The sequence below is a fragment of the Annulohypoxylon maeteangense genome, assembly GCF_022496945.1.
Source record: "Annulohypoxylon maeteangense strain CBS 123835 unplaced genomic scaffold GGS22scaffold_6, whole genome shotgun sequence".
In the NCBI taxonomy this organism is placed as follows: Eukaryota; Fungi; Ascomycota; class Sordariomycetes; order Xylariales; family Hypoxylaceae; genus Annulohypoxylon; species Annulohypoxylon maeteangense.
In genome coordinates, this window is record NW_025953253.1 from 1,696,373 (window position 1) to 1,716,911 (window position 20,539).

General features: G+C 43.7%; 6 protein-coding genes across 6 annotated transcripts; 3 read left to right on the forward strand and 3 right to left on the reverse strand.

Moving 5' to 3' along the window:
• Window positions 1–870: 870 nt before the first annotated feature.
• GGS22DRAFT_179257 (fungal-specific transcription factor domain-containing protein) lies at window positions 871–3,507 on the reverse strand (the record flags this gene model as incomplete). The annotated part of the gene is made up of 9 exons (XM_047963663.1): window positions 871–926; window positions 1,054–1,493; window positions 1,555–1,713; window positions 1,762–1,983; window positions 2,055–2,187; window positions 2,258–2,457; window positions 2,510–2,742; window positions 2,835–3,267; window positions 3,419–3,507. 9 exons carry the CDS (start codon window positions 3,505–3,507, stop codon window positions 871–873), a joined length of 1,965 nt encoding a protein of 654 aa, XP_047820211.1.
• A 1,255-nt stretch (window positions 3,508–4,762) lies between these two features.
• On the forward strand, window positions 4,763–6,547 carry GGS22DRAFT_199647 (aldehyde dehydrogenase; the record flags this gene model as incomplete). The annotated part of the gene is made up of 7 exons (XM_047966318.1): window positions 4,763–4,795; window positions 4,868–4,960; window positions 4,996–5,058; window positions 5,131–5,185; window positions 5,236–5,431; window positions 5,494–5,901; window positions 5,962–6,547. The coding sequence occupies 7 exons, from the start codon at window positions 4,763–4,765 to the stop codon at window positions 6,545–6,547; spliced, it is 1,434 nt and encodes a 477-aa protein (XP_047820212.1).
• A 3,345-nt stretch (window positions 6,548–9,892) lies between these two features.
• On the forward strand, window positions 9,893–10,768 carry GGS22DRAFT_199651 (uncharacterized protein). The gene has a single exon (XM_047966319.1). The coding sequence runs from the start codon at window positions 10,038–10,040 to the stop codon at window positions 10,749–10,751; it is 714 nt and encodes a 237-aa protein (XP_047820213.1). The 5' UTR covers window positions 9,893–10,037; the 3' UTR covers window positions 10,752–10,768.
• An 872-nt stretch (window positions 10,769–11,640) lies between these two features.
• Window positions 11,641–13,934, forward strand: GGS22DRAFT_128125 (uncharacterized protein). Its single transcript, XM_047958389.1, has 3 exons — window positions 11,641–12,820; window positions 12,880–13,109; window positions 13,163–13,934. The coding sequence occupies exons 1-3, from the start codon at window positions 11,740–11,742 to the stop codon at window positions 13,892–13,894; spliced, it is 2,043 nt and encodes a 680-aa protein (XP_047820214.1). The 5' UTR covers window positions 11,641–11,739; the 3' UTR covers window positions 13,895–13,934.
• Window positions 13,935–14,122: 188 nt separating this feature from the next.
• GGS22DRAFT_199665 (uncharacterized protein) lies at window positions 14,123–16,610 on the reverse strand. Its single transcript, XM_047966320.1, has 5 exons — window positions 16,302–16,610; window positions 16,145–16,251; window positions 15,824–16,063; window positions 15,318–15,764; window positions 14,123–15,258 (listed from the first exon to the last, which is right to left on the reverse strand). The coding sequence occupies exons 1-5, from the start codon at window positions 16,371–16,373 to the stop codon at window positions 14,271–14,273; spliced, it is 1,854 nt and encodes a 617-aa protein (XP_047820215.1). The 5' UTR covers window positions 16,374–16,610; the 3' UTR covers window positions 14,123–14,270.
• Window positions 16,611–17,735: 1,125 nt separating this feature from the next.
• Window positions 17,736–20,282, reverse strand: GGS22DRAFT_199667 (uncharacterized protein; the record flags this gene model as incomplete). Its single annotated transcript, XM_047966321.1, has 3 exons — window positions 17,736–17,804; window positions 17,856–19,037; window positions 20,259–20,282. 3 exons carry the CDS (start codon window positions 20,280–20,282, stop codon window positions 17,736–17,738), a joined length of 1,275 nt encoding a protein of 424 aa, XP_047820216.1.
• Between the last annotated feature and the right edge of the window lie 257 nt (window positions 20,283–20,539).

The window sequence follows — 20,539 nt, forward strand, 5'->3', positions numbered from 1 at the left end:
ATAATTTATTAATAAAATTAAATATTAAATTAATAAAATATATTAAAAAAAAATTTAAAACGGTTTAATTTAATTAATTTTTAAAAATTATAAATTATATTATAAAATAAAAAAATCATTTAAATTTTAACGATTAATTAAATAATTTAATTTTTTAATTACGAAATATTTAATATTTTATTTATTTTTAAAATTTATAATAATATTATTAATTAATTTAAAAAATATTTACTTTTTAATTAAACGTATACGATCGAAATTAAATTTAACGCGTTTTAAAATCGGCACGATTAATTTATAACGCATTATATAATTTATAATAACTTAAAAAAATTAATTAAACTTTAATATTAAATAAAAATTAAAAAAAACTTTTTAATTAAATTAATTATAAAATTATATTTAATAATTAATAATTTAATTTTTTTTAAACGTTTATTTTTAACGTTAAATTTTATTTATAATAATAATCGTAATAAATTAACTTTTAATAAAATAAATAAATATATATTTATATATATAAATTATTAAACGATAAAATAATTAAATTTAAAAAATTAAAAAACAATAATTATAAAAAAAAAAACAATTAAAAAATTAAATTTTTAATTATATATTAAATACGAACGAAAATATTTAAATTAAAATACTTAAACTTATATATTTAAAAAAAATTAACATAAAAAATACTTAATAATTATAAAAATTACATTTAAATTTTATAATATAAAATATTTAAATTAAATACCGAAAAATATTTCCGGCTTCGAAAATATAATATTTTATTTAAAATATAATAAAATACATAAATAATATTATAAAATAAAATACTATATTTTATTTTAAAAACCTTACTTTATATAGCAAAAATTAATTCATTTTCGGAGGATATTGACCAAAGGCAAGCGCCACAACGTCCCTTGTTACTAAGCAACAAATAGTACAATATTTAGGTGTGGTTAATGTTTCTGCAAAATGATGTAGAGGTGACCCTTTGACTACCTAGGTACGCGTACTAATCGGATGTTCGTAATCTCTTACTGGAATGGTTACTTGGGAACCATTCTCGAGGTTGTGCGCGCTTGGTCTGAATTCCCGAGACTAAGCTTGCCTGCCACATTCTCTTAACAGACAGAAGGATGTCGAGTGTTCTTGCTGCATTTTCAAATGAATTCCCAAGTTCTGCTAGTGCTTGGCAGCACATATCTAGCTGCGTTGATAGCTCACGTTGGCAGTCGAAGTCTTTTTCGGATACGGTCGCATAGAGAAGAATGAGGGCGGCCGTGAATGCTATGTGTACAAGAAGCACGTTTGCCCTTTGAAGAGAATATTGCTTCTCAAAGGCGCGGATGAGAATAGCTATGTCAACAGCGGAGCGAAGACACATCTCACGCGCGTGACGGGGTCCCGAACCGAAGAGAGGAGTCGGCTGGATATATTTCTTGGCAACCCACGGACGGTGGAGGATGATTATAAACAGGGCGTATTGCATACTATTTAGAAGTCAGAAGTGTCCGGACTAAATCGTATGCAGCTATTAAAGGAGTTACCTACTGCAACATGAGTACATGGGGAAGATGCTTTGTTGAGTCTAATGTTTCCATGTCGATGACTAGCTCTTTTGGAAGCTCGTCTTTCCATGCTAGAAGACGATCATATGTATGTTGAGAAAATGCCACCAGCTCAACCTTGTTGATATCTGCCTTGAAATACCTACATCACAGTAAGTTTCATGTCTCAAATGGATTGTAGGGGACGTACAACGTTAGCTCTAAGGGAGACATGATTTCATATAATGCTTGCCACCTCTCCGAAAGAATATATGTTGGATCTGGAAGAACAAGCCCTCTTGAATGATTGCCAAATGCGCCATTGGCCATCCAACGATCTAATTTTTGCCCTGATTGGGAACGCGTAGGTATTTCAACGCTCACAGTATCAAGGGTGTTATGAAACGGCCGACCTAGATATATTCCCCACATTCTGTCACGTTTACCTCACAATCAATATCAAGTCGCGACGAAGACATTCTTGGAAAATGATTAAGGACATACCGGTCAGTTGCTATGATGCCCCAGAAAGCCACACTCCGTGCTCGCGCCTCTTCCGTTGTCATAGTTCCATCCTCGACATATTGTTTCGTATTGAGGTGAAGTCCCAAGTCAAACGCAAGCCTTATCGCCATTCCTAGGAAATGAATTGGATTTAGTACCTTTCCTATTAATAGGTAGGGGAATAGTAAAATCAAATGACATACCACTAAGAATCCAGCCGCGGGTATCTCTGGTAGCGGAGGCTTCATGGATACTTAGGACGGCGAGACTCTGGATAGTGGCTATCCGTGGCGTGTCCAGTTCCACATCCATGAGCGCCTTCGCTCGTTTTGCAAAAAACTCACCCAAGGGGAAAGGGTATCCAGGGTACCAGGTATTATTGAACGCTGCCCCTATAGCGCACCTGCTTAAGTCAGATTGGCTTAGTCATATGGTACTAATGGTAATCGACTTACAATGCATTGATCAAAAATTCCGAGTAAAACGTACTCTCCCGCTTGTAAAGGACGTAGCTCTCTCTTGCCTTTTCGAATTCCTTCTTATCTACTATATACAAGCTAGGATTTTGCCAGGTAAAGTAGAGATCAGTAAGATTTCGAATGAGCTCAATAGGTACCTTCTGGCCGACACCTGCGTCGTCCAGTTTGGCCTGGATTTTTGGTTCTCGTGATTGCGATGTTGACTTATACTTCAAAATACGTTTACTTTCCATAAAATGCATATTGGAGGTTGCGCCGTAGTCAGGAGAGTTCCGAGTCGCGAGGAGAACTGACTCGTCACCTCAGAACAGTCATCATCATCTGATGACCCTTCATCGTTAATTAAGGTTGGTGTGGGTATATCATGGGGAATTATGGGATACGCTGTTGAATGCCCAATAATAGTATCGCTCCCTAGAGGGCTAATAGGAGTGAAGCTACCCAGATCTAGGGCCGGATATGATGAACAGGCGCCCATATTCCAAACCCAGTCTTCGTCGATAGCAGAATCAAATTGGAACAGATTACTGCCGGGGACAGTTGGCTGCTCCGTGGCATCCATGCACGTGTCGGGTTCCGAAGGTGGTAGAAGCATAGCTCGATCTGGCGACTCAGAGCTCATAAATGTAACAGGTAACGGAGATGTTGGAGGCTCCGGAGTAGGTGCATACATAACCATGAGCGAGTCTATCATAGAAGCGTCCTCTTCATTGGGCATTTGCGGAAGGTCGATACTGTGAGAGGCTAAAGTGGCTTCGAGCTGTCGCAGGCGACGAGAAAAGGTCTCAATAGATTTACGCAGTGATATCCTGACGCAAGGTATAAGCCTTGGATAGTTGGACTCGCAATGTGGCGAAGGCATCGTCAGAGCGCGGGTTCACTCACTTGCGCCTGTCTGTCTTGGAATTATATACGCATTGACGCTTCTTGTCAATACAATGGCCACATGATGGGCTTTTACCATCGCACTTCATGTTCAAGTCAGCGTCGGAGCCTCAATTGGATACCAATAAACGTATCGTACCTTGATCTTGTCATCGCGGCAAGGACTGCACGCGGTGGTAACGTGCCTGCGGCCAGACACGGAGGAGGTTACCATCTTTAAACCGGAACGCTAGTAGAATCGCTGAGTAGTAACAACCGAAGTTTTATGAGACCCACGCAGTAGCGGCTTTCGTAGATTTGAAAGTTAACAATATCATCAAAAGCGAATTGTGCGCGTTGCAGAGTAACGTGAATTAGGCTACACTTTTTAGAGTACTGGCATATGCTGCGTTCAGTACATGCTGAACACTTAACAATTTAATCGGCAATCAATTGAAATGCAATTCGATGAAAACACTGTATAAAATTCTAAAGCTATGGACATCAATAGAAGAGGAAATGTGGTTGTGGTTGTGGTTGTATTCTTTCGTTAAGTTCTAGTGGAGTTCTAGTGGAGTTCTAGTGGATGTAATACTCTGGGGGATAGGTAACTATTGCGGGGTTACCCCACGTCCAGTCAGCTGGCTTCATGTATATTACTAGGTACCCCACATTTGCTCTCATCACTACTAAACCTCATAAGATAGGTACCTACCGAGCTACTTGGATGGTAGGTACTTTGGTAGGTACCTAGTAGGCAGGGGGTAGACAGGTGGAATCGTTGCTGCTAGGCTGCCAGGATAGGCTTTCCGATGAATCAGCAGGATTATTCTATTTACCAAGTCCGATAATGAGACCTATTCTGAGGCGAACCCCCCCAAATTGCTTCAATGCGGGGAACTTGGAGATGCATACACATCTTAGGAAGGGGGGAATAGGGATGAGAATTCCTTCCCAATCGGAAAATGGTTTCCGGGTTGCACCCCCTGAGCCCCTGAATTATGGATCCTAAATTAGGTACCTTGTACACAGAGATGTTTCTCATCGTCGAGACTTAGAGATGGAACCATCCGCAGCCTCTGCCATGGTAAGCTGTTCTGTATCGGGGGGCGAGCCGAGTACCTACTACGTAGTGGAACAAGGTCCCGACTTTTTTAACATAGAGGCCGTATTCATCGTATAATCCCGACCACAACGTGAAAATCATGGGGCTGAATTTACTTGTCAAGGCTGTATATACAACTAGGTACCCAGGAAAATTGTCATGTACGGTGAACGAAAGCACAAATAAATAGAGAAATTGCATTTCAAGTCTTTGAGACCAATCCAACTAAACTTGGTCTTGTGGTAAACTAAAACGTGAAGATGGCTGTCGACCTTATAAACCCTCTTGCGTCTGTATGTCCTCATATTCTAGTCTTACCCCCCTTTGTACTTGTAAGTACAGTAACATTCAGCTAACGATACCAGCTCTCAGATCCGACCCTTTTTATCGAAGATGCGTTCGTCGGTGGACACTGGATTAAAGCTAAGACAACGTTCGAAGTCTTAGGTGAGTCTCCTGTAGGTAGGTAGAATTACGACTTAGCAACGGGAAGCTTACCTCAGTAGAGCCCGTAAACGGAAGTAAAATCAGCAATGTTGCAAATCTGGAGCGTGCCGTTATCCAGAATGCGATAGAGCAAGCCGCAAAGGCACAAAAGGAATTCTACGCATCGACCACCGCAGCCTAGCGTGGTAATTTGCTACGGAAATGGTATGAATTGGTCGAGAAGAACGTTCGTGACCGTGAGTTTTCCGATGACTTCTTCCTAACAATATCTTAAAGGAGTAAATAGTTGCAATAATCCTGTGCCTCGAAAACGGAAAAACTTATGCGGAGGCCGAGGGAGAGGTAAAATACGCGGCGTCTTTCATCAAGTGGTTTGCCGAGGAGGCTCCACGAGCCTATGGCGATACTATCCCATCTTCTCAGGCAAATACCACTATCATGACTTTTAGACAGCCGATAGGCGTCTGCGGCATTATCACACCGTATGAGTAACCCTTATTTGCATTTGACTGCCTACATTGGGTATTAACCAGCCCCGGGACAGGTGGAATTTTCCTGCAGCTATGATCACGCGCAAGGTCGCCCCGGCCCTCGCAGCGGGTTGCTCCGTCGTTATAAAGCCCCCCAGCGAGACTCCACATTCGTGCCTAGCCCTTACTAAACTTGCGGTCGAAGCTGGCATCCCTCCTGCTTGTATCAATGTCTGCACGACAAAAGATCGGGCTGCGGCGACTGAGCTAGCGATGAATTCACTAGTCAACAAACTGAGCTTCACCGAGTCGACCGGTGTAGGGAAGAAACTAGCCGGCCTTGCCTCTACTACATTGAAGAAGACGAGCCTTGAGCTCGGCGGAAATGCGGCCCTGATTGTATTTGACGATGCGGATCTCGATATCGCCGTTGCTGGAACCATGGTTTCAAAGTTCCGGTGCACGGGTCAAACCTGCGTGTGGTAAGTCGATGCAACTTCATAGCGTGCCACTCAAAAAGGGCCTTGCTGACAATATTGCAGTGCGAACCGAATATTTGTCCAGCGAGGCGTCAGCGAGAAGTTTACCGCAAGGCTCGTGGAGAAGGTCAATCTTCTAAACATGGGATCGGGATTTGATGGGCAGACAACCCAAGGGCCCTTAGTCAATAAAGCTGCGGTTGAAAAAGTCGACCAACACGTCAAGGATGCTCTCTCTAAGGGCGGGAAACTCAGGACTGGTGGCTCTTCGGGCCCTGGATCTGGCTATTTCTATAAGCCGACCGTCATATCAGGAGCGAGCACCAGCATGCTTGTCGCGAATGAAGAGACATTTGGTCCCCTGGCCCTGATCTGGGAATTTGACACGGAAGAGGAGGCGATACAGCTGGCCAATTCAACCGAGTTTGGTCTTGCCAATTACATGTTCAGCAGCGATATAGGTCGGATCATGCGCGTCTCTCAACAGCTACAGAGTGGCATGGTCGGCGTCAACACGGGCTTGATCAGTGCTGCCGAAACACCTTTCGGAGGTGTTAAGGAGAGCGGCTATGGGAAAGAAGGTAGCAAGTATGGTTTAGAAGAGTACCAGGTTCTCAAATCCGTGACGATTGGTAATCTCCAGGCTTGAAGTCTAGAACAAAAGTTGTTTACACAACTAAATGGTTTGTGAAAATGAGATCAGCTTATTTATAATTTAATCGCTCTTTAAATATAAATTGTGATTAAATCTATTTTTAAGAAAATGTCGGGGTGTTTGTGTCTGAAGCATGAGATTTGAAATGATGTGATCACTGTAATTATAGTGCATAAATGGTGGAATGGTTGAGATGGAAATGTGCTGGTAGGTAGGTACCTAGTAGGTAGGGAGGTACCTATCTAATTAATGTGCGCTAAAATTTAGGGAAGGTTTTAGTGATTTAATGCGTTATCTTTCTTCACCTATAAGCTAAGTACCTCTAGGGCTGTAGTCATAACGCTTCCTTATCGCTAGAAACCCTTAGGATTATAGCGCCTTCAAAGGCTTTCAGTAACCCCCTACGTACCTAGGTAGGTACCTAGTACTGCAAGAGATCCATCATAACCTACCTCGGTACCTAGCTAAGTTTTAGTTCACTTATGTCGCTCTAAGCAACCACGACGACCCAGTTGTATATTGGCTTGATTAAAGTCATATATCAACACAAGCTTCACAATGTGGTGCAGTCCTTAGGTAAACATCTAACAAGTAAGTTAATAATCAAGTTGATCCAGTCTATCAATTACTAGGCGACCTATATAATAGAAATGAGAACTTGATTACAAAAGTTGGTAACCCCAACAGGTACTCAGCAGCGAGTGATTGGCTAACCATCAATCGCGATTACAGGGGATGGGGCGCTGCCGTAGGCGCTGCACCCCACCTAAATGCGCGATCTGTTGGCAGATTGGCAGATCTCTAGGCTTACCAAATGATCAGCTTACTTGGAAAAGTACTTGGCCCCAATGCGACGGAATAATTGTATTTAATGGTAAAATTGTATCATATTTCGTACGGCGTCTGGTGTATGGGGTTCCCATTCTTATGAGATAAGTTTTGAACAATCGTGTTAATATCAACCCCTATTCAAGTATCCAAATCTACAATTGTCTCCATCCGTGATGCCACGCGTTGTCTCCCTTCAATTCCTCAAGGTAAGCTAAAACCCGTCTCTCGATTCCTTTATTATCTAATCCGAACCGCTCATAATTGCTCTCTCTTGATGCAGAGTAGCCGAAGGTCGTCATTCCGATACTGGCCGAAACGTATCGCGCCCACGTGGTGGATACATATTCCTCCACACTAGGTAATCACTGGTCTGCCATCCCTAGGGAATACCTCATCTTTGTATTTCCGATCCTGCTTCTCGAAAAGATTTAAACTGGGTGAACTGACAAGACGTGTTGGAAAGCCCTTGTCCTCAAGCAAGCTGGCCGCAGCCACGGCATAATGAAGGTTAGAACCACAACTAGCTAACGTCAATTTATAATTGGAAGTCTCCTTGATAATGTACGCCCCGCGAACAACCTTTCCCCTGTCCGTGTTGGGCACCGGACCTACTGGGTCTCTGTCGAGGATAACATTGAGGGATTATGAATACTCTAAAGTATGTACTTAGACGACTAACTACCTAGACTAGGTATAGTTGAGTGTAGGTCCGTCTAATCTTTCATTCCAAGACTGCCATGTCTTCCTCGTTGATATTAAGGGGTAGGATTCTTTTGATTTTTCGAACTTTCCTCCATGGCAAAAAACTGCATCATGTTGTTTTTGTTAAAAGGCTTGTATTTTGCTGGAATATTAGGTGGCTGGGAGTCTACGCCCTATACTTAAGGGTATATGTGTGCTATCTACGAACCACTACCTAGAATCAGTAACTTCACAAACTATTAATCAACTACCTAATATGATACTCATACCCTGCATCTGCTTCAACATATTTTATGTTCCTCTCGCCGGGAAAAAATATTGTACATTCTATCGACAGCTATCCTCCTCCCTCTCCGGGCCCTCTCCAATTATCTTAGGATGTATGGGTGGTGTTAATGATGCTGGCCGTTCTGAAGCGAACGTCGTTCCCCTGAGCGATCGACTGATGCGTTAAAAATATTAACCCGCCGAGCATCCCTATCGCTAGTAATGATGCTGATACAAATGCCCAATAAGATAAACTTAAAGAATGTTTAACTATAGCCTCAATCATGGTTTTGGGGCTATCCTCAAAGTCTTTTGTCGGCACACAGGCCTTCCCCTTAGTTGGTTGAGCCCAATTCTTAGTTATCCTGTTATTAATGAGATTGATTAAAGCTGATAAATAGGTATAATAATATATGATAACACTTACGCAACGAGTCTTGACTTAATGGGTTTTGCCTGAGGGTTCTCCCCCTTGCCCTTAGGCGAGCTTCCGTGTGGTGTCTGGGGCTCCGGGGAAGTGTTGTCGTTATGTCCACGTAACTATTTGATTAAGGGTAATAGATACTACATTCTGAAAGCTTTACATTAGTAGAGTTGATTCTTAAAAGGTTGTAAATTATGATAATAAGTGGAATAACCGAGCATCATAATGAAGCGGTCAAGTTAAATTGGAGATCCATGCTATTAGCGAGAAAATAACAATGGATTAACGATAGAATAGAATAGCGATGAGCTAGCGATGGTATAAATGGGATAACGATCGTAACTTGTATGTAGATAGGAGAGAAATTATTCAAGTTCGGGATCGCAAGCAAATTTGGAATCAAAAACGATCGAGCATTGTCGATTTAACCCTTCGCGACTTCCATAAAATAAGTTTCCTAGATTATTATTACCTAGGAAACTACTACTACCATGAAACAAAACTAACGACTGAGGAAATAACGTCGTTAATATGCGCGACGCTCAAACTACTCTTATCTAACCTTGAAAGAGCACGATACCCAAGTACTAGGTACCTAAGTAAGCAATGCCCTGTCTACTCTTCAAAGAAGGAAACGACCCATCGAGACTTCCTACCTACGATCTTCTATTAAAGGTGAAAGCGAAAGCACGAGTTAGATACCTAGGTACTAGTATATAATTGCATGTCAAAATGGTAAATACCTTACTACGTGACGTTGAGATATACATTGGTTGCAAGACAACTCCAAATATCAATATTGCCATTACGTGAGACGATTATATTCTAGATCGTTATATTGAGGACCTGCACTTTGTCAGATACTCTTCGAAAGTCATTGTGAAATCTCTAAGAAGAGGGCAACGAAGTAGTTTCTTGTGGGACTTCCCTGTCCTTATCTTGCCGTGGCGTCTATTAAGTTTACAATAAACCTTTCGCATCGAGTATAATATTTTAGTTCATGACTGCATGAAAAGGTCGGTAGGTATCTATCTAGTAAGTACTTAGATACCTTATAGAGAGCTTTCTCCGGCTCATGCTTAGGTACCTATATAGGTACCTATCTATCTAAAAACCTTGTAGTAAAATGAAAGAGTAGGCGTTTTCTAACTTACCCTTAATCTGCTCCATGCTCTTCCCAACAAGATAAATACCTACATAACACCTGCAACACAACAATCACATTTTTTACCATAGTGGGATACCGCGACTTAAAAGAGTATGGATTCAGAACAGGATCCTGAACAGGGTCCAAATACGACAGCTCGACCTCAGGTGGACCGAGTGGCACCTCCCGCCTATGACAATTTCCATGCAGGCCTGGGAAATACCGGTCTTCCGATACCACCACCAGCAACAAATGGGAAGTTCTACTTCGAGAGCCAGGCAGAAGAAACAATAGAGCTAGGTTTATGTCCCGAACCCCCATATCATCCTAATGGAGATACTGGACCTGGACCACAAACCTGGTTCGCCCGGCTCAAGTTTAAGTGTGACAACGTCCCGCAGCTTATGCGCGAAGGTCTACACTGGTCATTAGATAATGTTCAATGGGAGGATGGGTATATGGATTTAAAGGACAGACTACCCGAACCCCAATCAATCCTGGACAAGATTATAAACAGGTATTGCCTTGGATATGACCTTACTCATACCCGTCATTACTTTCTTCGAGACCTTCAAGTCCCATCGCGATGGATCGCTCACCTCCAGGTCCACGCTGGAGATATCAAGGATTTGTCAGACATACGGCTAGAAAATATCTCTATAGACAATATATGTTACACATACGCGTTCAGTGTCGGCGAGAATAAGAATATATATGGATACGAAACCTGGGATCTGGAGAGTTCGTTTAATGCCGTCTACGATGATACGCCTTTGGAAGGTTGGTGGCCGTGGCCAAAGAAAGATAGGAGACGGAGACTAGCGTGAGAGATATTATCCAGGGCATCACCGATAACGTTGATAGGTCTTGCCTGCCTGGTAAGATACCCGCACGTTCGTCGTTGGGTATTGGTTTGTCTTGGGCACCTACCTGCATGGTGGGAAAAGGTACTACCTAGGTACCTAGGTAGGTAGACAAGAAAGGACACCCGACAGACCTAATAAGAGTCGAACTTGAACCTTTACTTATACAATCTTATCGCAGCTATGGTATATGTAAAAATGAATCGTTTATATTGGTAGGTACGCATCTCTCTCTTCAAATTTCCCATCGTGATCCTTCGGAATTCTGGGAATAGGAAGTTCACTACAATACATGAACTGACATAGCATGGTGGGCAGTGTGGCTTAACCCTAACCCCCAACTCTAACCCCAACTCTAACCCCAACCCTGATCTTAACCCTAACCCAGTGTATCTAGGTACCTACTACCTACCTACCTTCTATGGAGTTTACGTTATACGTTTATCGCCGTCTTTGAAACAACTTTACTGAAGACCCCGCGTCGTTTAAGATATTCCTCGCGATTCTTTAGGTGCCTTACCTAGGTAGGCACCTGGTACCTACCTGTTATTATGTCATGGAGCGAAATGCGGATCCCAAGAGCGAACTTCGGCCGAAATGCGAATTTCGGTTGGTCGGCCACAATGTATTGCAATGGACAGCAGCGGAGAGGATGGCTCTGTCCGACGGCCGAGCCAAGCGAACGACACAGAGAGGCAGTGCGCGGTGCGAAATGCAAGGTTCGGAGGTCCTGGTCATATCGTTGCTTACCATTGGTGACGTCGACTCGGAACTTGATCAGATTTCGGACATCTCGAACAACACCGCGCCTCCTTATGATAAGAATAAGTACGTCCTGAGTTACATGTTCTTATTATCCCTTCACAGTCATATTCAATCTTTCATCTCTCCATAGATAGAAATCTAACTTCTTGCAATAATCATTTATACTTTAATTCACCAAATTCTCATCATGCCTATTGCAATCAATAACACCACGACCGACGCTGACGCGTCGTTAGCCCCCTTATGTCATATCGTCACTCCCGTGGGTATGCTCGGCTACGGGCTCCAGGAGGACGAAACTACCGCTGCTCTCAGATTCTACGTCGCAACCGGCATCCCAACGGCTATGATCCTCGACTCCGGTTCAACAGATAGCGGTCCGGATAGGCTAGCCGAAGGGAAAATGGGATCGCCGCGGACAGCATACGTCCGAGATCTAAGAAAACTCCTGAAGCTCGTCCATCAGTTTCACGTCCCCCTGATTTTCAGCTCTGCCGGTGGAGACGGGATCGACGAACACGTTCGAGAGATAGTGGAAGTTATTGAAGAAATTGCTGCCGAAAAGGGAAACGAAGAATATTCCTTTAAAACTTTAGCCATATTCTCCAACATCGATAAGGAGGTCATTAGAGAGCGTCTCAATGCGGGGAAAATAAGCGGATGTGGTGCATGCGTTCCCCCGATGACGGAAGAGGATATCGAAGCATCAACTCGTGCTGTCGCGCAGATGGGGCCAGAGCCATTTATCGATGCAATGAAAGCGACCCCGGACTTTGATGTTATCGTCGGTGGTCGGGCCTACGACCCGGCTCCGTACGTTGCCTACTGCTCTTACTTGTCCGGACTAGATGTGAATGACTGGAACTCTCCCGAAGTGCAACGTCAATTCGGGGGGTTCACACACATGGGCAAGATCTTAGAATGCGGAGGGACTTGCGCCGAACCAAAATCTCACGGCGCCACCGCAACCGTTTTCAAAGATGGAGGATTCACTATATCTCCTCTAACACCAACAGCTCGCTGCACGCCAGTGTCAGTAGCCGCGCATACAATGTATGAGAAATCACGCCCTGATATCCTCCATGGCCCGGGTGGATATTTCGATTTAAACGCCGCCACATATGAACAGCTTCCGGATCAGAGATCTATCAGAGTGCGTGGCAGCGTGTTTCACTTCTCCAAAGGGAGCGGTCTTCCCTACCAAATAAAACTGGAGGCTGGAAGTATAGTCGGTTTCCGATCAATGTTCATGGGAAGCTTCCGAGACCGTAAGACCCCCAACAGACTTCGCTCGCCTTGATTATTATAGATGCTAATACTACAGTAGCAATCCTGATTGAACAGCTAGACTCATTGATTAATATCGTGAAAGGCTATGCTGCTGATCAGCACAGTCAGATCTCAGAGAAATGGGAACTTGACTTTCACACTTACGGCAAGCAAGACGAAAATGACTCCGCAAACCCGTCGAAGGAGATATTCATCATTGGCGAGGCACTGGCACCGACTCAAGAACTAGCGACCAGCATAGCGGCTACGGCTAGAATTGCTGCAATTGTAAGTAAAGAAATACGTACAACGTGCCGTGTGTGGATACTGACCTTTTCAAGCACGGAAGCTATCCAGGGCAGAAAGCCACTTCAGGCAATTTTGCATTCGGTATTGGTGGGAAGTCTGTCATCGAACTAGGACCATGCTCAAAGTTCTCCATGTACCATCTCATGGACCTTGTAGATGGCGAGGAGGGCTTATGCCTAGATAATCATCTTACAGTCCCTAACCGTAAGGAAGTAAACGGCAATGGCATCTCCGAGCAACGGAAAAAGTTGTTCACGCAATCTATCTCCGTGATAGGCAAGGGAGATAAATCCTTAAAATCCTCCCCAATATCCATCACCAATGAACATGTCAACGGCACGACGTCGAATGGGGTCAAGAGTGCAGCCACCACTACTATCAGCAATGGCGCAAAGATGAACGGGCGCAATAAGCCCGCATCCCTCGGCGATCTGGCCAAAGTGGTCCGATCAAAGAACGCAGGACCATACGAGATCACTTTCGATCTCATCTTTGAATCGAGAGATACATATATGAAAGTGAAAGATTCGGGCATGTTATCTGTGAAGACTATTGCGAACGCTTATAACCTGGCCGAGAGCGACATCGTCTGGTGCGGGTTTTTCGACCCGGCTCAAGCGTTCAAGGCTACGATCCCGCGCATCCGAGGCGGTAAACGTATGCCGGGAGGGAGCTTCATGGAGAATGATGTTCATGGGTCCCAGCAGCACCTTGCGCTGGTGAACTTGAAACTGCCGGAGGAATTAGTTGCGGTCCTTGTTTAGATCTAGGTTTGTTAAAGGAAGTGCGAGAGCTCTTGTATTTTGTGTACTGGTATGTTTAGATAGGTAGGTATTAAAAGGGTTATGAGGATTGGGGTTTTCTTATATAATAGTCTTCTAGGTAGGTACCTACCTGGCAGGTATAGATTAACGAAAGAGATAATAGCAATTTTCTTTTCCCATGATGAATAGAGTGCGAAATCGTTTTAACTCACTCCCTAGAAATTCAATGGTATTTAGTGGGGTGCACCCTGTACCCTGCACCACCCCCACCCCACCCCGCTGAAAAAGGGGGTGTCCTAAAAATTGATGCAGATGACCGATGGTTGTCTCGTCTATGTGCTCGTGATTTATGTTCTCTATATACAATAATACATAATTATAACCCTGGGCCTGGGTGGTACTGGGGAGTATCTGTGGACATGTTGTAGACATCCCATGTAGGGTCTCCCCAAAACATGTTCGCAAATGCGAGATCTGACTGCCACGGCTCTACTAATTGAGAGGTGGCGTCGAAAACGTCCGCGTGCGGGATAGTACTAGGCCCTACTAAGCTTTCAGCTATATTTGGAGCCTCCGGTTCTGGCATTTCAATGGGAAACCCTCGTATTTCCCGAGCAGCGTTGATCGCGTCCAGTAAGATAGATACCCCCATTCGACCAGTGACACTGGATTTGCCCGCATCTGGGGGAGCAGGTGCTTGCTTGCAAAGCGTTTCAAAGAGACTTGCAACTCTGTCGTATTCATCTCGAGCGTGCTTCGTTATAGTTTTAAAAATAGTATGCGACATGATCACATGGTTCGCCGCTAGCTGTTGTTCCTCCGCACTACTATTACCATTGTTCAGACCGAAGTATCTGAGCAGGAATATTGTCGCAAAAGCAAGTGCCCTGAAGTAATCCTTTGGCAAAGTCCTTTCGCGCTCTACCGTAGACATGGTTTGGGACTTATCCGGCCTTTCGTGAAATCTCAAATTTGCCAGGTGGATAATTCGAAGGGAGGCCGCTAGGCCCAGCTTAAGTAGTATGTCCTTAGAACTAGCACCGGATCTGGACCGTGTTATTACCAGGGTATAAACGTGCATTTTGACGACCATAACCGCATAGTCAGTCGTGCTTGACCATCCCTCAGGATATGTAATCCTAAGGGTGTCGAGTTCACCATCAAGAAGCTGAGTGACCGAGGAGTCAACTACGCCATCATTTGAGTTATGTGCAAGGACATTGCCGAAACCTGCCATGATAAGGAGTATCCGAATCTGGAGAGCAAATTCTTTTGGTATGCCATGTTCACCGAGAATCGCACGAACCGATGCGAGGTCAGATGGAGTATTGATCATCGGTGGGAGACCGAGGTGCATGCTGAGACTGCGTAGAATCCTTAGCAGTTGATCTACTATGTATAAGGGGTATACGAAATATCTTACGAGGTGCTGACGTAGAAGCAGCCAAGCCACGTGTTTGTTCTCTCGCGAGGGCTACCAGATATAACGCCGACACTATACAATGAAGGAGTAATACCTGATTTTGGAGTCGATCGATGAAGGCTCATATAAAGAGCAGCGTTCACGGCGATCCCACAATAGAGCCAACTTGGGTCATCCCTTTGATGTAATACGGGCATCGGCCATACGCAAAGGAACAAGATGGCTTGAATCTTGCTTAGCGGCATCGGTGCTTGTAGAATCTCAGTGCTAAGCATTACCATATACGGGTCATGGAGTCTGTTGAATAGATTTTCGTCTGTTGGCAAAGGCGCACGTAGCGCAACAATGATTATGATCGTCCAGAAGAGGAAGGAATGGGAATGGTGAATATTCTTAAGTGATATTGGTCCTAATATTGGAAGATGTGGATGAAAGAGTGTGGTGAATCTTTTGTGACAAGGAATCAGTCAGCCGAAGATCATCGACTATTCAGATCAAATACTCACAGCTTGAACATCTCAACCACGGATTGCTTATCTATCGTGACACCACCAAGCTCAAAGGTTTCCAATCCCAATAGCTCGAAATCTTCTAGTAGAATAGCAGCGGATGGCTGCGATGTATTACAAGACGAGTCTTGCGAACGAGTAGATTCTGGGTCCGGGCTCGTAGTGGAGCCTGCACGAGAATTCGATATTCTTTGATCACGAAGTTCTCGCAGCTCCCTTGACATGGCTTCAAGACGCCTGTTCGCTTCAATTAGTCACTAGACCAAGGAGATATTGCCAATGGCGGAAACTCCGTGTGATGGAAGTTTCGAAACGCACTTTCGAGCCGGTGTCCTCCGAAAAGACGGGTCAACCGTACAAGTCAGTTTTCTTGCCTGACACCTAGAACAAGGATTTGGGAACATGTCCTTTGAATCGCACCGAAGCTAGCGAACTATTAGCGGAGCTCCGATATGCGAAAAGCGGCAATCTTTACCTTCGACTGTTTGCATTCCGTGCATGTCTTAACGGGACGTACACCGGGCCAACTCGGTGCGCTTGACGACATCGGGAATAGGAAGTTAACCCCTAAGGTGTGAATATACTTGTACTTTTTCTCGACCGCGATCGCCAATTTCTACAATCTAGAAGGGCTTGCACGGAATTTAGATAGATTATACACGGATGCACAGTTCTCGGTAGTTGATCGATGGCAGTTGGATGATTGGCAGGTGATAGAGTAAAATATTAATAAGACATCAATTAGAAATGCAGACTACATATGTGTGCCAAGAGTGAAGTATGTTGAATTCTGATTTGCTGCATACGATTTCCAGGTCCTCCTATCAAGGGTGTTCGTATTAGGTAGTTGACGAATTAAGTAATATACCTGGCAGGTAGTAACGAGATCAGTGTGAACCATGGATGTCGGTCGGCTTTTAGAACAGGCAGCAAAAAATCCGACTCACAACTTCTCATATTCCGAGCATAGGCTAGCCCCCGCAGAGGACAGAGGTCAAAAATACGACGCAAGAGGCGGTGCAATCTTCAGTCAGGGGATATTGCATAAGCGTACCCATATGGCCATAGCGCCAACAAGCCGAAATCCCGGTTATAGTCTCCGTTAAAATCAGCCTTACGATTTATATTCCTTGACGCGTAGCTCTTGGCTCTTTTTTACACTGCCTCGCCAACATCTATTATAAACGTCCACAACGAATCAAAAACGACGAAATCATGGTCTATACCTTAAGAAGTCTGCATCTCGTAAGGGAAAACATAACTAACTGTATCCATATTTTTGTGCCGCTTAAACATGGTCCGTTATAATCACCACTAGTGCAAAATCCTTTAACATATATAGCAGCCTTAAATGCGCTATATCCGATCTGCGTCAATTCAATTCAACACATAAAACTGAAGCCTAGCATCTAGCCGCGACAACCTTCCACCCCTTCACCGATACATCAGCACCAGCCACGATACAATGTAACCTAATGATAATTATTCTTGTTTTTCATATGTTCCTTTTCCGCAAACCATATTTTATAATACCTCGACTCTCCTTTAGAGTTCCTCGATAGATAGTCTTTTATCCCGCTCATTTAATACATACCTACCAAAGTTAGCCCCCTTTTATAACTACAATGATTACTAAGCCGCCTAGTAGTGAATCCGCACCGTAAAGGGGTAAGGATTATATAATTTAAGCCCCTACCTACAACGTAACATAAACCATTGCTATTATTTATAAGATGAGAAGTTCGGTCTGGTAACTTCTGACACCTTACCATTAATAGGAACCTACCTACCTAGGTACCTAGTAGGTAGGTCTCATTTCATATTAGAACTTTTATTTCGTCGTATCTGGTTGAAACAATTACCTACTAACGTAAACCCAACCAACGAATACCATCGAGAACTTAATTACCTATACCTTCGTATTTCTGTACGAATAAGCATGGCGAACATCAAGACTGTTCCCTCCACTTTGTGTACCCTATCGGGATAAATTAGGACTAAAAAGTGACAAGGGTTTCAAGGTGCTTACGCTGTTGGTAGCATAGGAGCTGGAATAGTACTGCGTGTATAGGGCACAATACTGCCCGATAGGCTGACCATTCTTGTACAACAAGTATGTTGTGAAGAATCGGCAAATCTGTGGTTGACCTCGGCTAGGAGGGTGGGACCAATTATTCTGATTCTGGGAATCACATGCCGCGGCACAGAGAGCTGGGTCGAAATAGGTGTTCGTAAATATCTTAGATCCGATGTAAGTCCCTGTTCCGGGACCTGCGCCCGGGGGAGTTGTGCTGCTTGTAGTAGGAGAAGAGGTGGTGGTACTGCTCGTAGTAACTGTCGTGGTTGCACTTCCCGTAGACGAAGTCGAAGCAGTGACTGAGCTAGAGCCAGATGTCGGGCTTGCCGTGGATGAAGTGGAGGTTGTACTATTAGTAGATGTGGTAGCTGTTGTAGTTACAGATGGTTCGCCAAGGTCAGGCCCTGGCACATCAATTGTGTTGTTTCCAGTCGCTTCTCCATCATAACCGGGCACAGGAGGAATAGCGTTTTTCATATAGCCATTGGATCCCGCGATGACGACATGGAAGTCAGCTATATACTGACCTGTATTGCTAGCTGTCTCTGCTGAGACTAGACCGCCCCAGAAAATACATTTAATGGTGGTTGTTGAAGATGGATTTGTGCAATTCGGCCCTGGTTCAATAGAAGGGTCCCTCTCGAAGAAGATATTGAAACCTTGGCATCCGCGCCAGATTGTACTACACTGGCTGGCACAGTTTTGGGTATCATATGAATCGATGGCGTTGAAGCCAAGATACCCGTAGGACTCGCTTCTCGCATGTAGGTTCACATAAGTTTTATTGTAGCCAGACGGAGTAGAAGCTTGACTGGCATTAGTTGAGAATGTACTGTAGTTAAGGAAGCTACCATCAGTATCAGGGGTCGGCATAGGTCCAGCTCCAGTAGGAAGAGGTTGGCACGCCGTCTGACGGGCCGTTAGATATCGTCGTTTAATTGGTGCGGTTCCCACAGGCAAGGGACTTGCAGTAGCAGATGCCGTGGCTTTACTCAAATCGTATGTAGTTGAATCAGCAGTAGGTCCAATAGGTATAGAAGCATTGGTTGGTGTTGGCGCAGAGTCAGCAAGCGAAGTGTCAATACCTTGGCGTGGTTCAATCACAGGCGATGGTATGATTACAACCACAAAGGCCTGACATACAACTAAAGACAACTTCATCGTGATAGACGAAGCGAACTTCAAATTAAAATTTGTGAGTATCCCAAGTAAATAATCTAGTAATTTAAATCCAGGAAAGCCATTCGTGTTGCTATCATGATAATAAATTAGGTACATTTCTAATACCACTTAATTCTCCAACAAATTCTACCTACTAGGAGGTAGGTACCTACCTAATTATTTCTTTTATTTCATTATTACAATAGTTATACTCATGGCCACATTGATCATCACTCTGACCGTAACTTTACTTCAATTTTTTCCTAGCTGCTAGTTATAAAGCTTTAACGAGTCATTCCTACAATATCCAGCCCTATCGACGACACTAAGTGCCCGGGCCGTCATTTTAGCTTAAAAACCAAAATTTGTGTTCTTTAAGCACTAAGATGAGGTGACGTCTAAGCAGGATAAGGTCAGATGTCGATTTCGTGGAAATAACATACCCCGAATTGTCCAGACCTTTCTTAGCAAGATCTAGTTAACCTAGAAAATACCTCCTATTTCGCCACCACATCCATTTAAACAACGATTCCTATACGCCTAGGCTTAAAGGGGTATAATACGGTCTTTTTAGTGGGTAGTACACAAGTACATAGAAACCATAACCTCGCTGTCAACAAATATGGAATAAGATAGACAATTCTGTTTAAATTAGAACGTTACCTAGTATATAGGGGTAGGTACAAGGTACGTTAGTGAGTTTAGTCATTTATTCCTTTATAAGACTCCCTTAAATACCTAATAAATACCTACCCACCTACTATGCAGGTAAATATATAGCAGATAAATCTGAATTCACGTAACTACCTTGGTACCTAGGTACCTACTATTTACTAATATTGATCTAGCAGATATGTACCTAAGTAATAACGCTGTGATATCTTGTTTTTTAAAAGCAGTTTAGAATATCCATAAACAAGTAGGCAGTTTCTTAGAGTTTATCTTCCTTAAGATCCCAAGGACTTAAACCAACCAAGACTCTATTTGAGATATCCAGTGTAAATGGTAGAGTTGCAACCTAGACATCAATAAATTCTAAGAGCTTGTCAGACGTCTGGTCTTCCTCCAGGTTGGTAACTAGAGGTCTATGGGGTCGGGATTCGGCCCGCTGTGGAGGTCTGTGGAGTCACCCCTGAGTTCGTGAGGGTCCTGTTGGCCACCAGTATTGGAAGCAGGGTAGACAAAGAGCTTCACCTGTATGTATAACGTGTTCTCCATAGCGAGAGTAGTTGGGAGCTCCTCGCGCAACAACGTCGTTGTTTCCTGGTCTTTTTGGTTCCGCCTCGTGACGGGTTCGTACGGCCGCGACGAGCGCTCCGATAGATAAACAATGATAAATTCACTGCTTGTATTACTGACTGGATCATAGGGTCCCATTATGGACGGATTAAAGGGATGAAGCAAGGTACCACCTCGAATACTATAGGGGTCTTAAAGCAGTAGAGGCGATATATGAGTCGTATTGAGGATCGGCA

Excerpts from the sequence above, each read along its gene's own strand:
- GGS22DRAFT_199651 (XM_047966319.1), top strand. The coding sequence starts at position 10,038 with ATGGATTCAGAACAGGATCCTGAACAGGGTCCAAATACGACAGCTCGA.
- GGS22DRAFT_128125 (XM_047958389.1), top strand. The coding sequence starts at position 11,740 with ATGCCTATTGCAATCAATAACACCACGACCGACGCTGACGCGTCGTTA. Across the intron at positions 12,821-12,879 it reads CATGGGAAGCTTCCGAGACC|CAATCCTGATTGAACAGCTA; the intron begins GTAAGACCCCCA and ends ATACTACAGTAG. Across the intron at positions 13,110-13,162 it reads CGGCTAGAATTGCTGCAATT|CACGGAAGCTATCCAGGGCA; the intron begins GTAAGTAAAGAA and ends GACCTTTTCAAG.
- GGS22DRAFT_199665 (XM_047966320.1), bottom strand. The coding sequence starts at position 16,373 with ATGTCGTCAAGCGCACCGAGTTGGCCCGGTGTACGTCCCGTTAAGACA. Across the intron at positions 16,252-16,301 it reads CGGAATGCAAACAGTCGAAG|CTTCGGTGCGATTCAAAGGA; the intron begins GTAAAGATTGCC and ends ATAGTTCGCTAG. Across the intron at positions 16,064-16,144 it reads CGGAGGACACCGGCTCGAAA|GCGTCTTGAAGCCATGTCAA; the intron begins GTGCGTTTCGAA and ends TGAAGCGAACAG.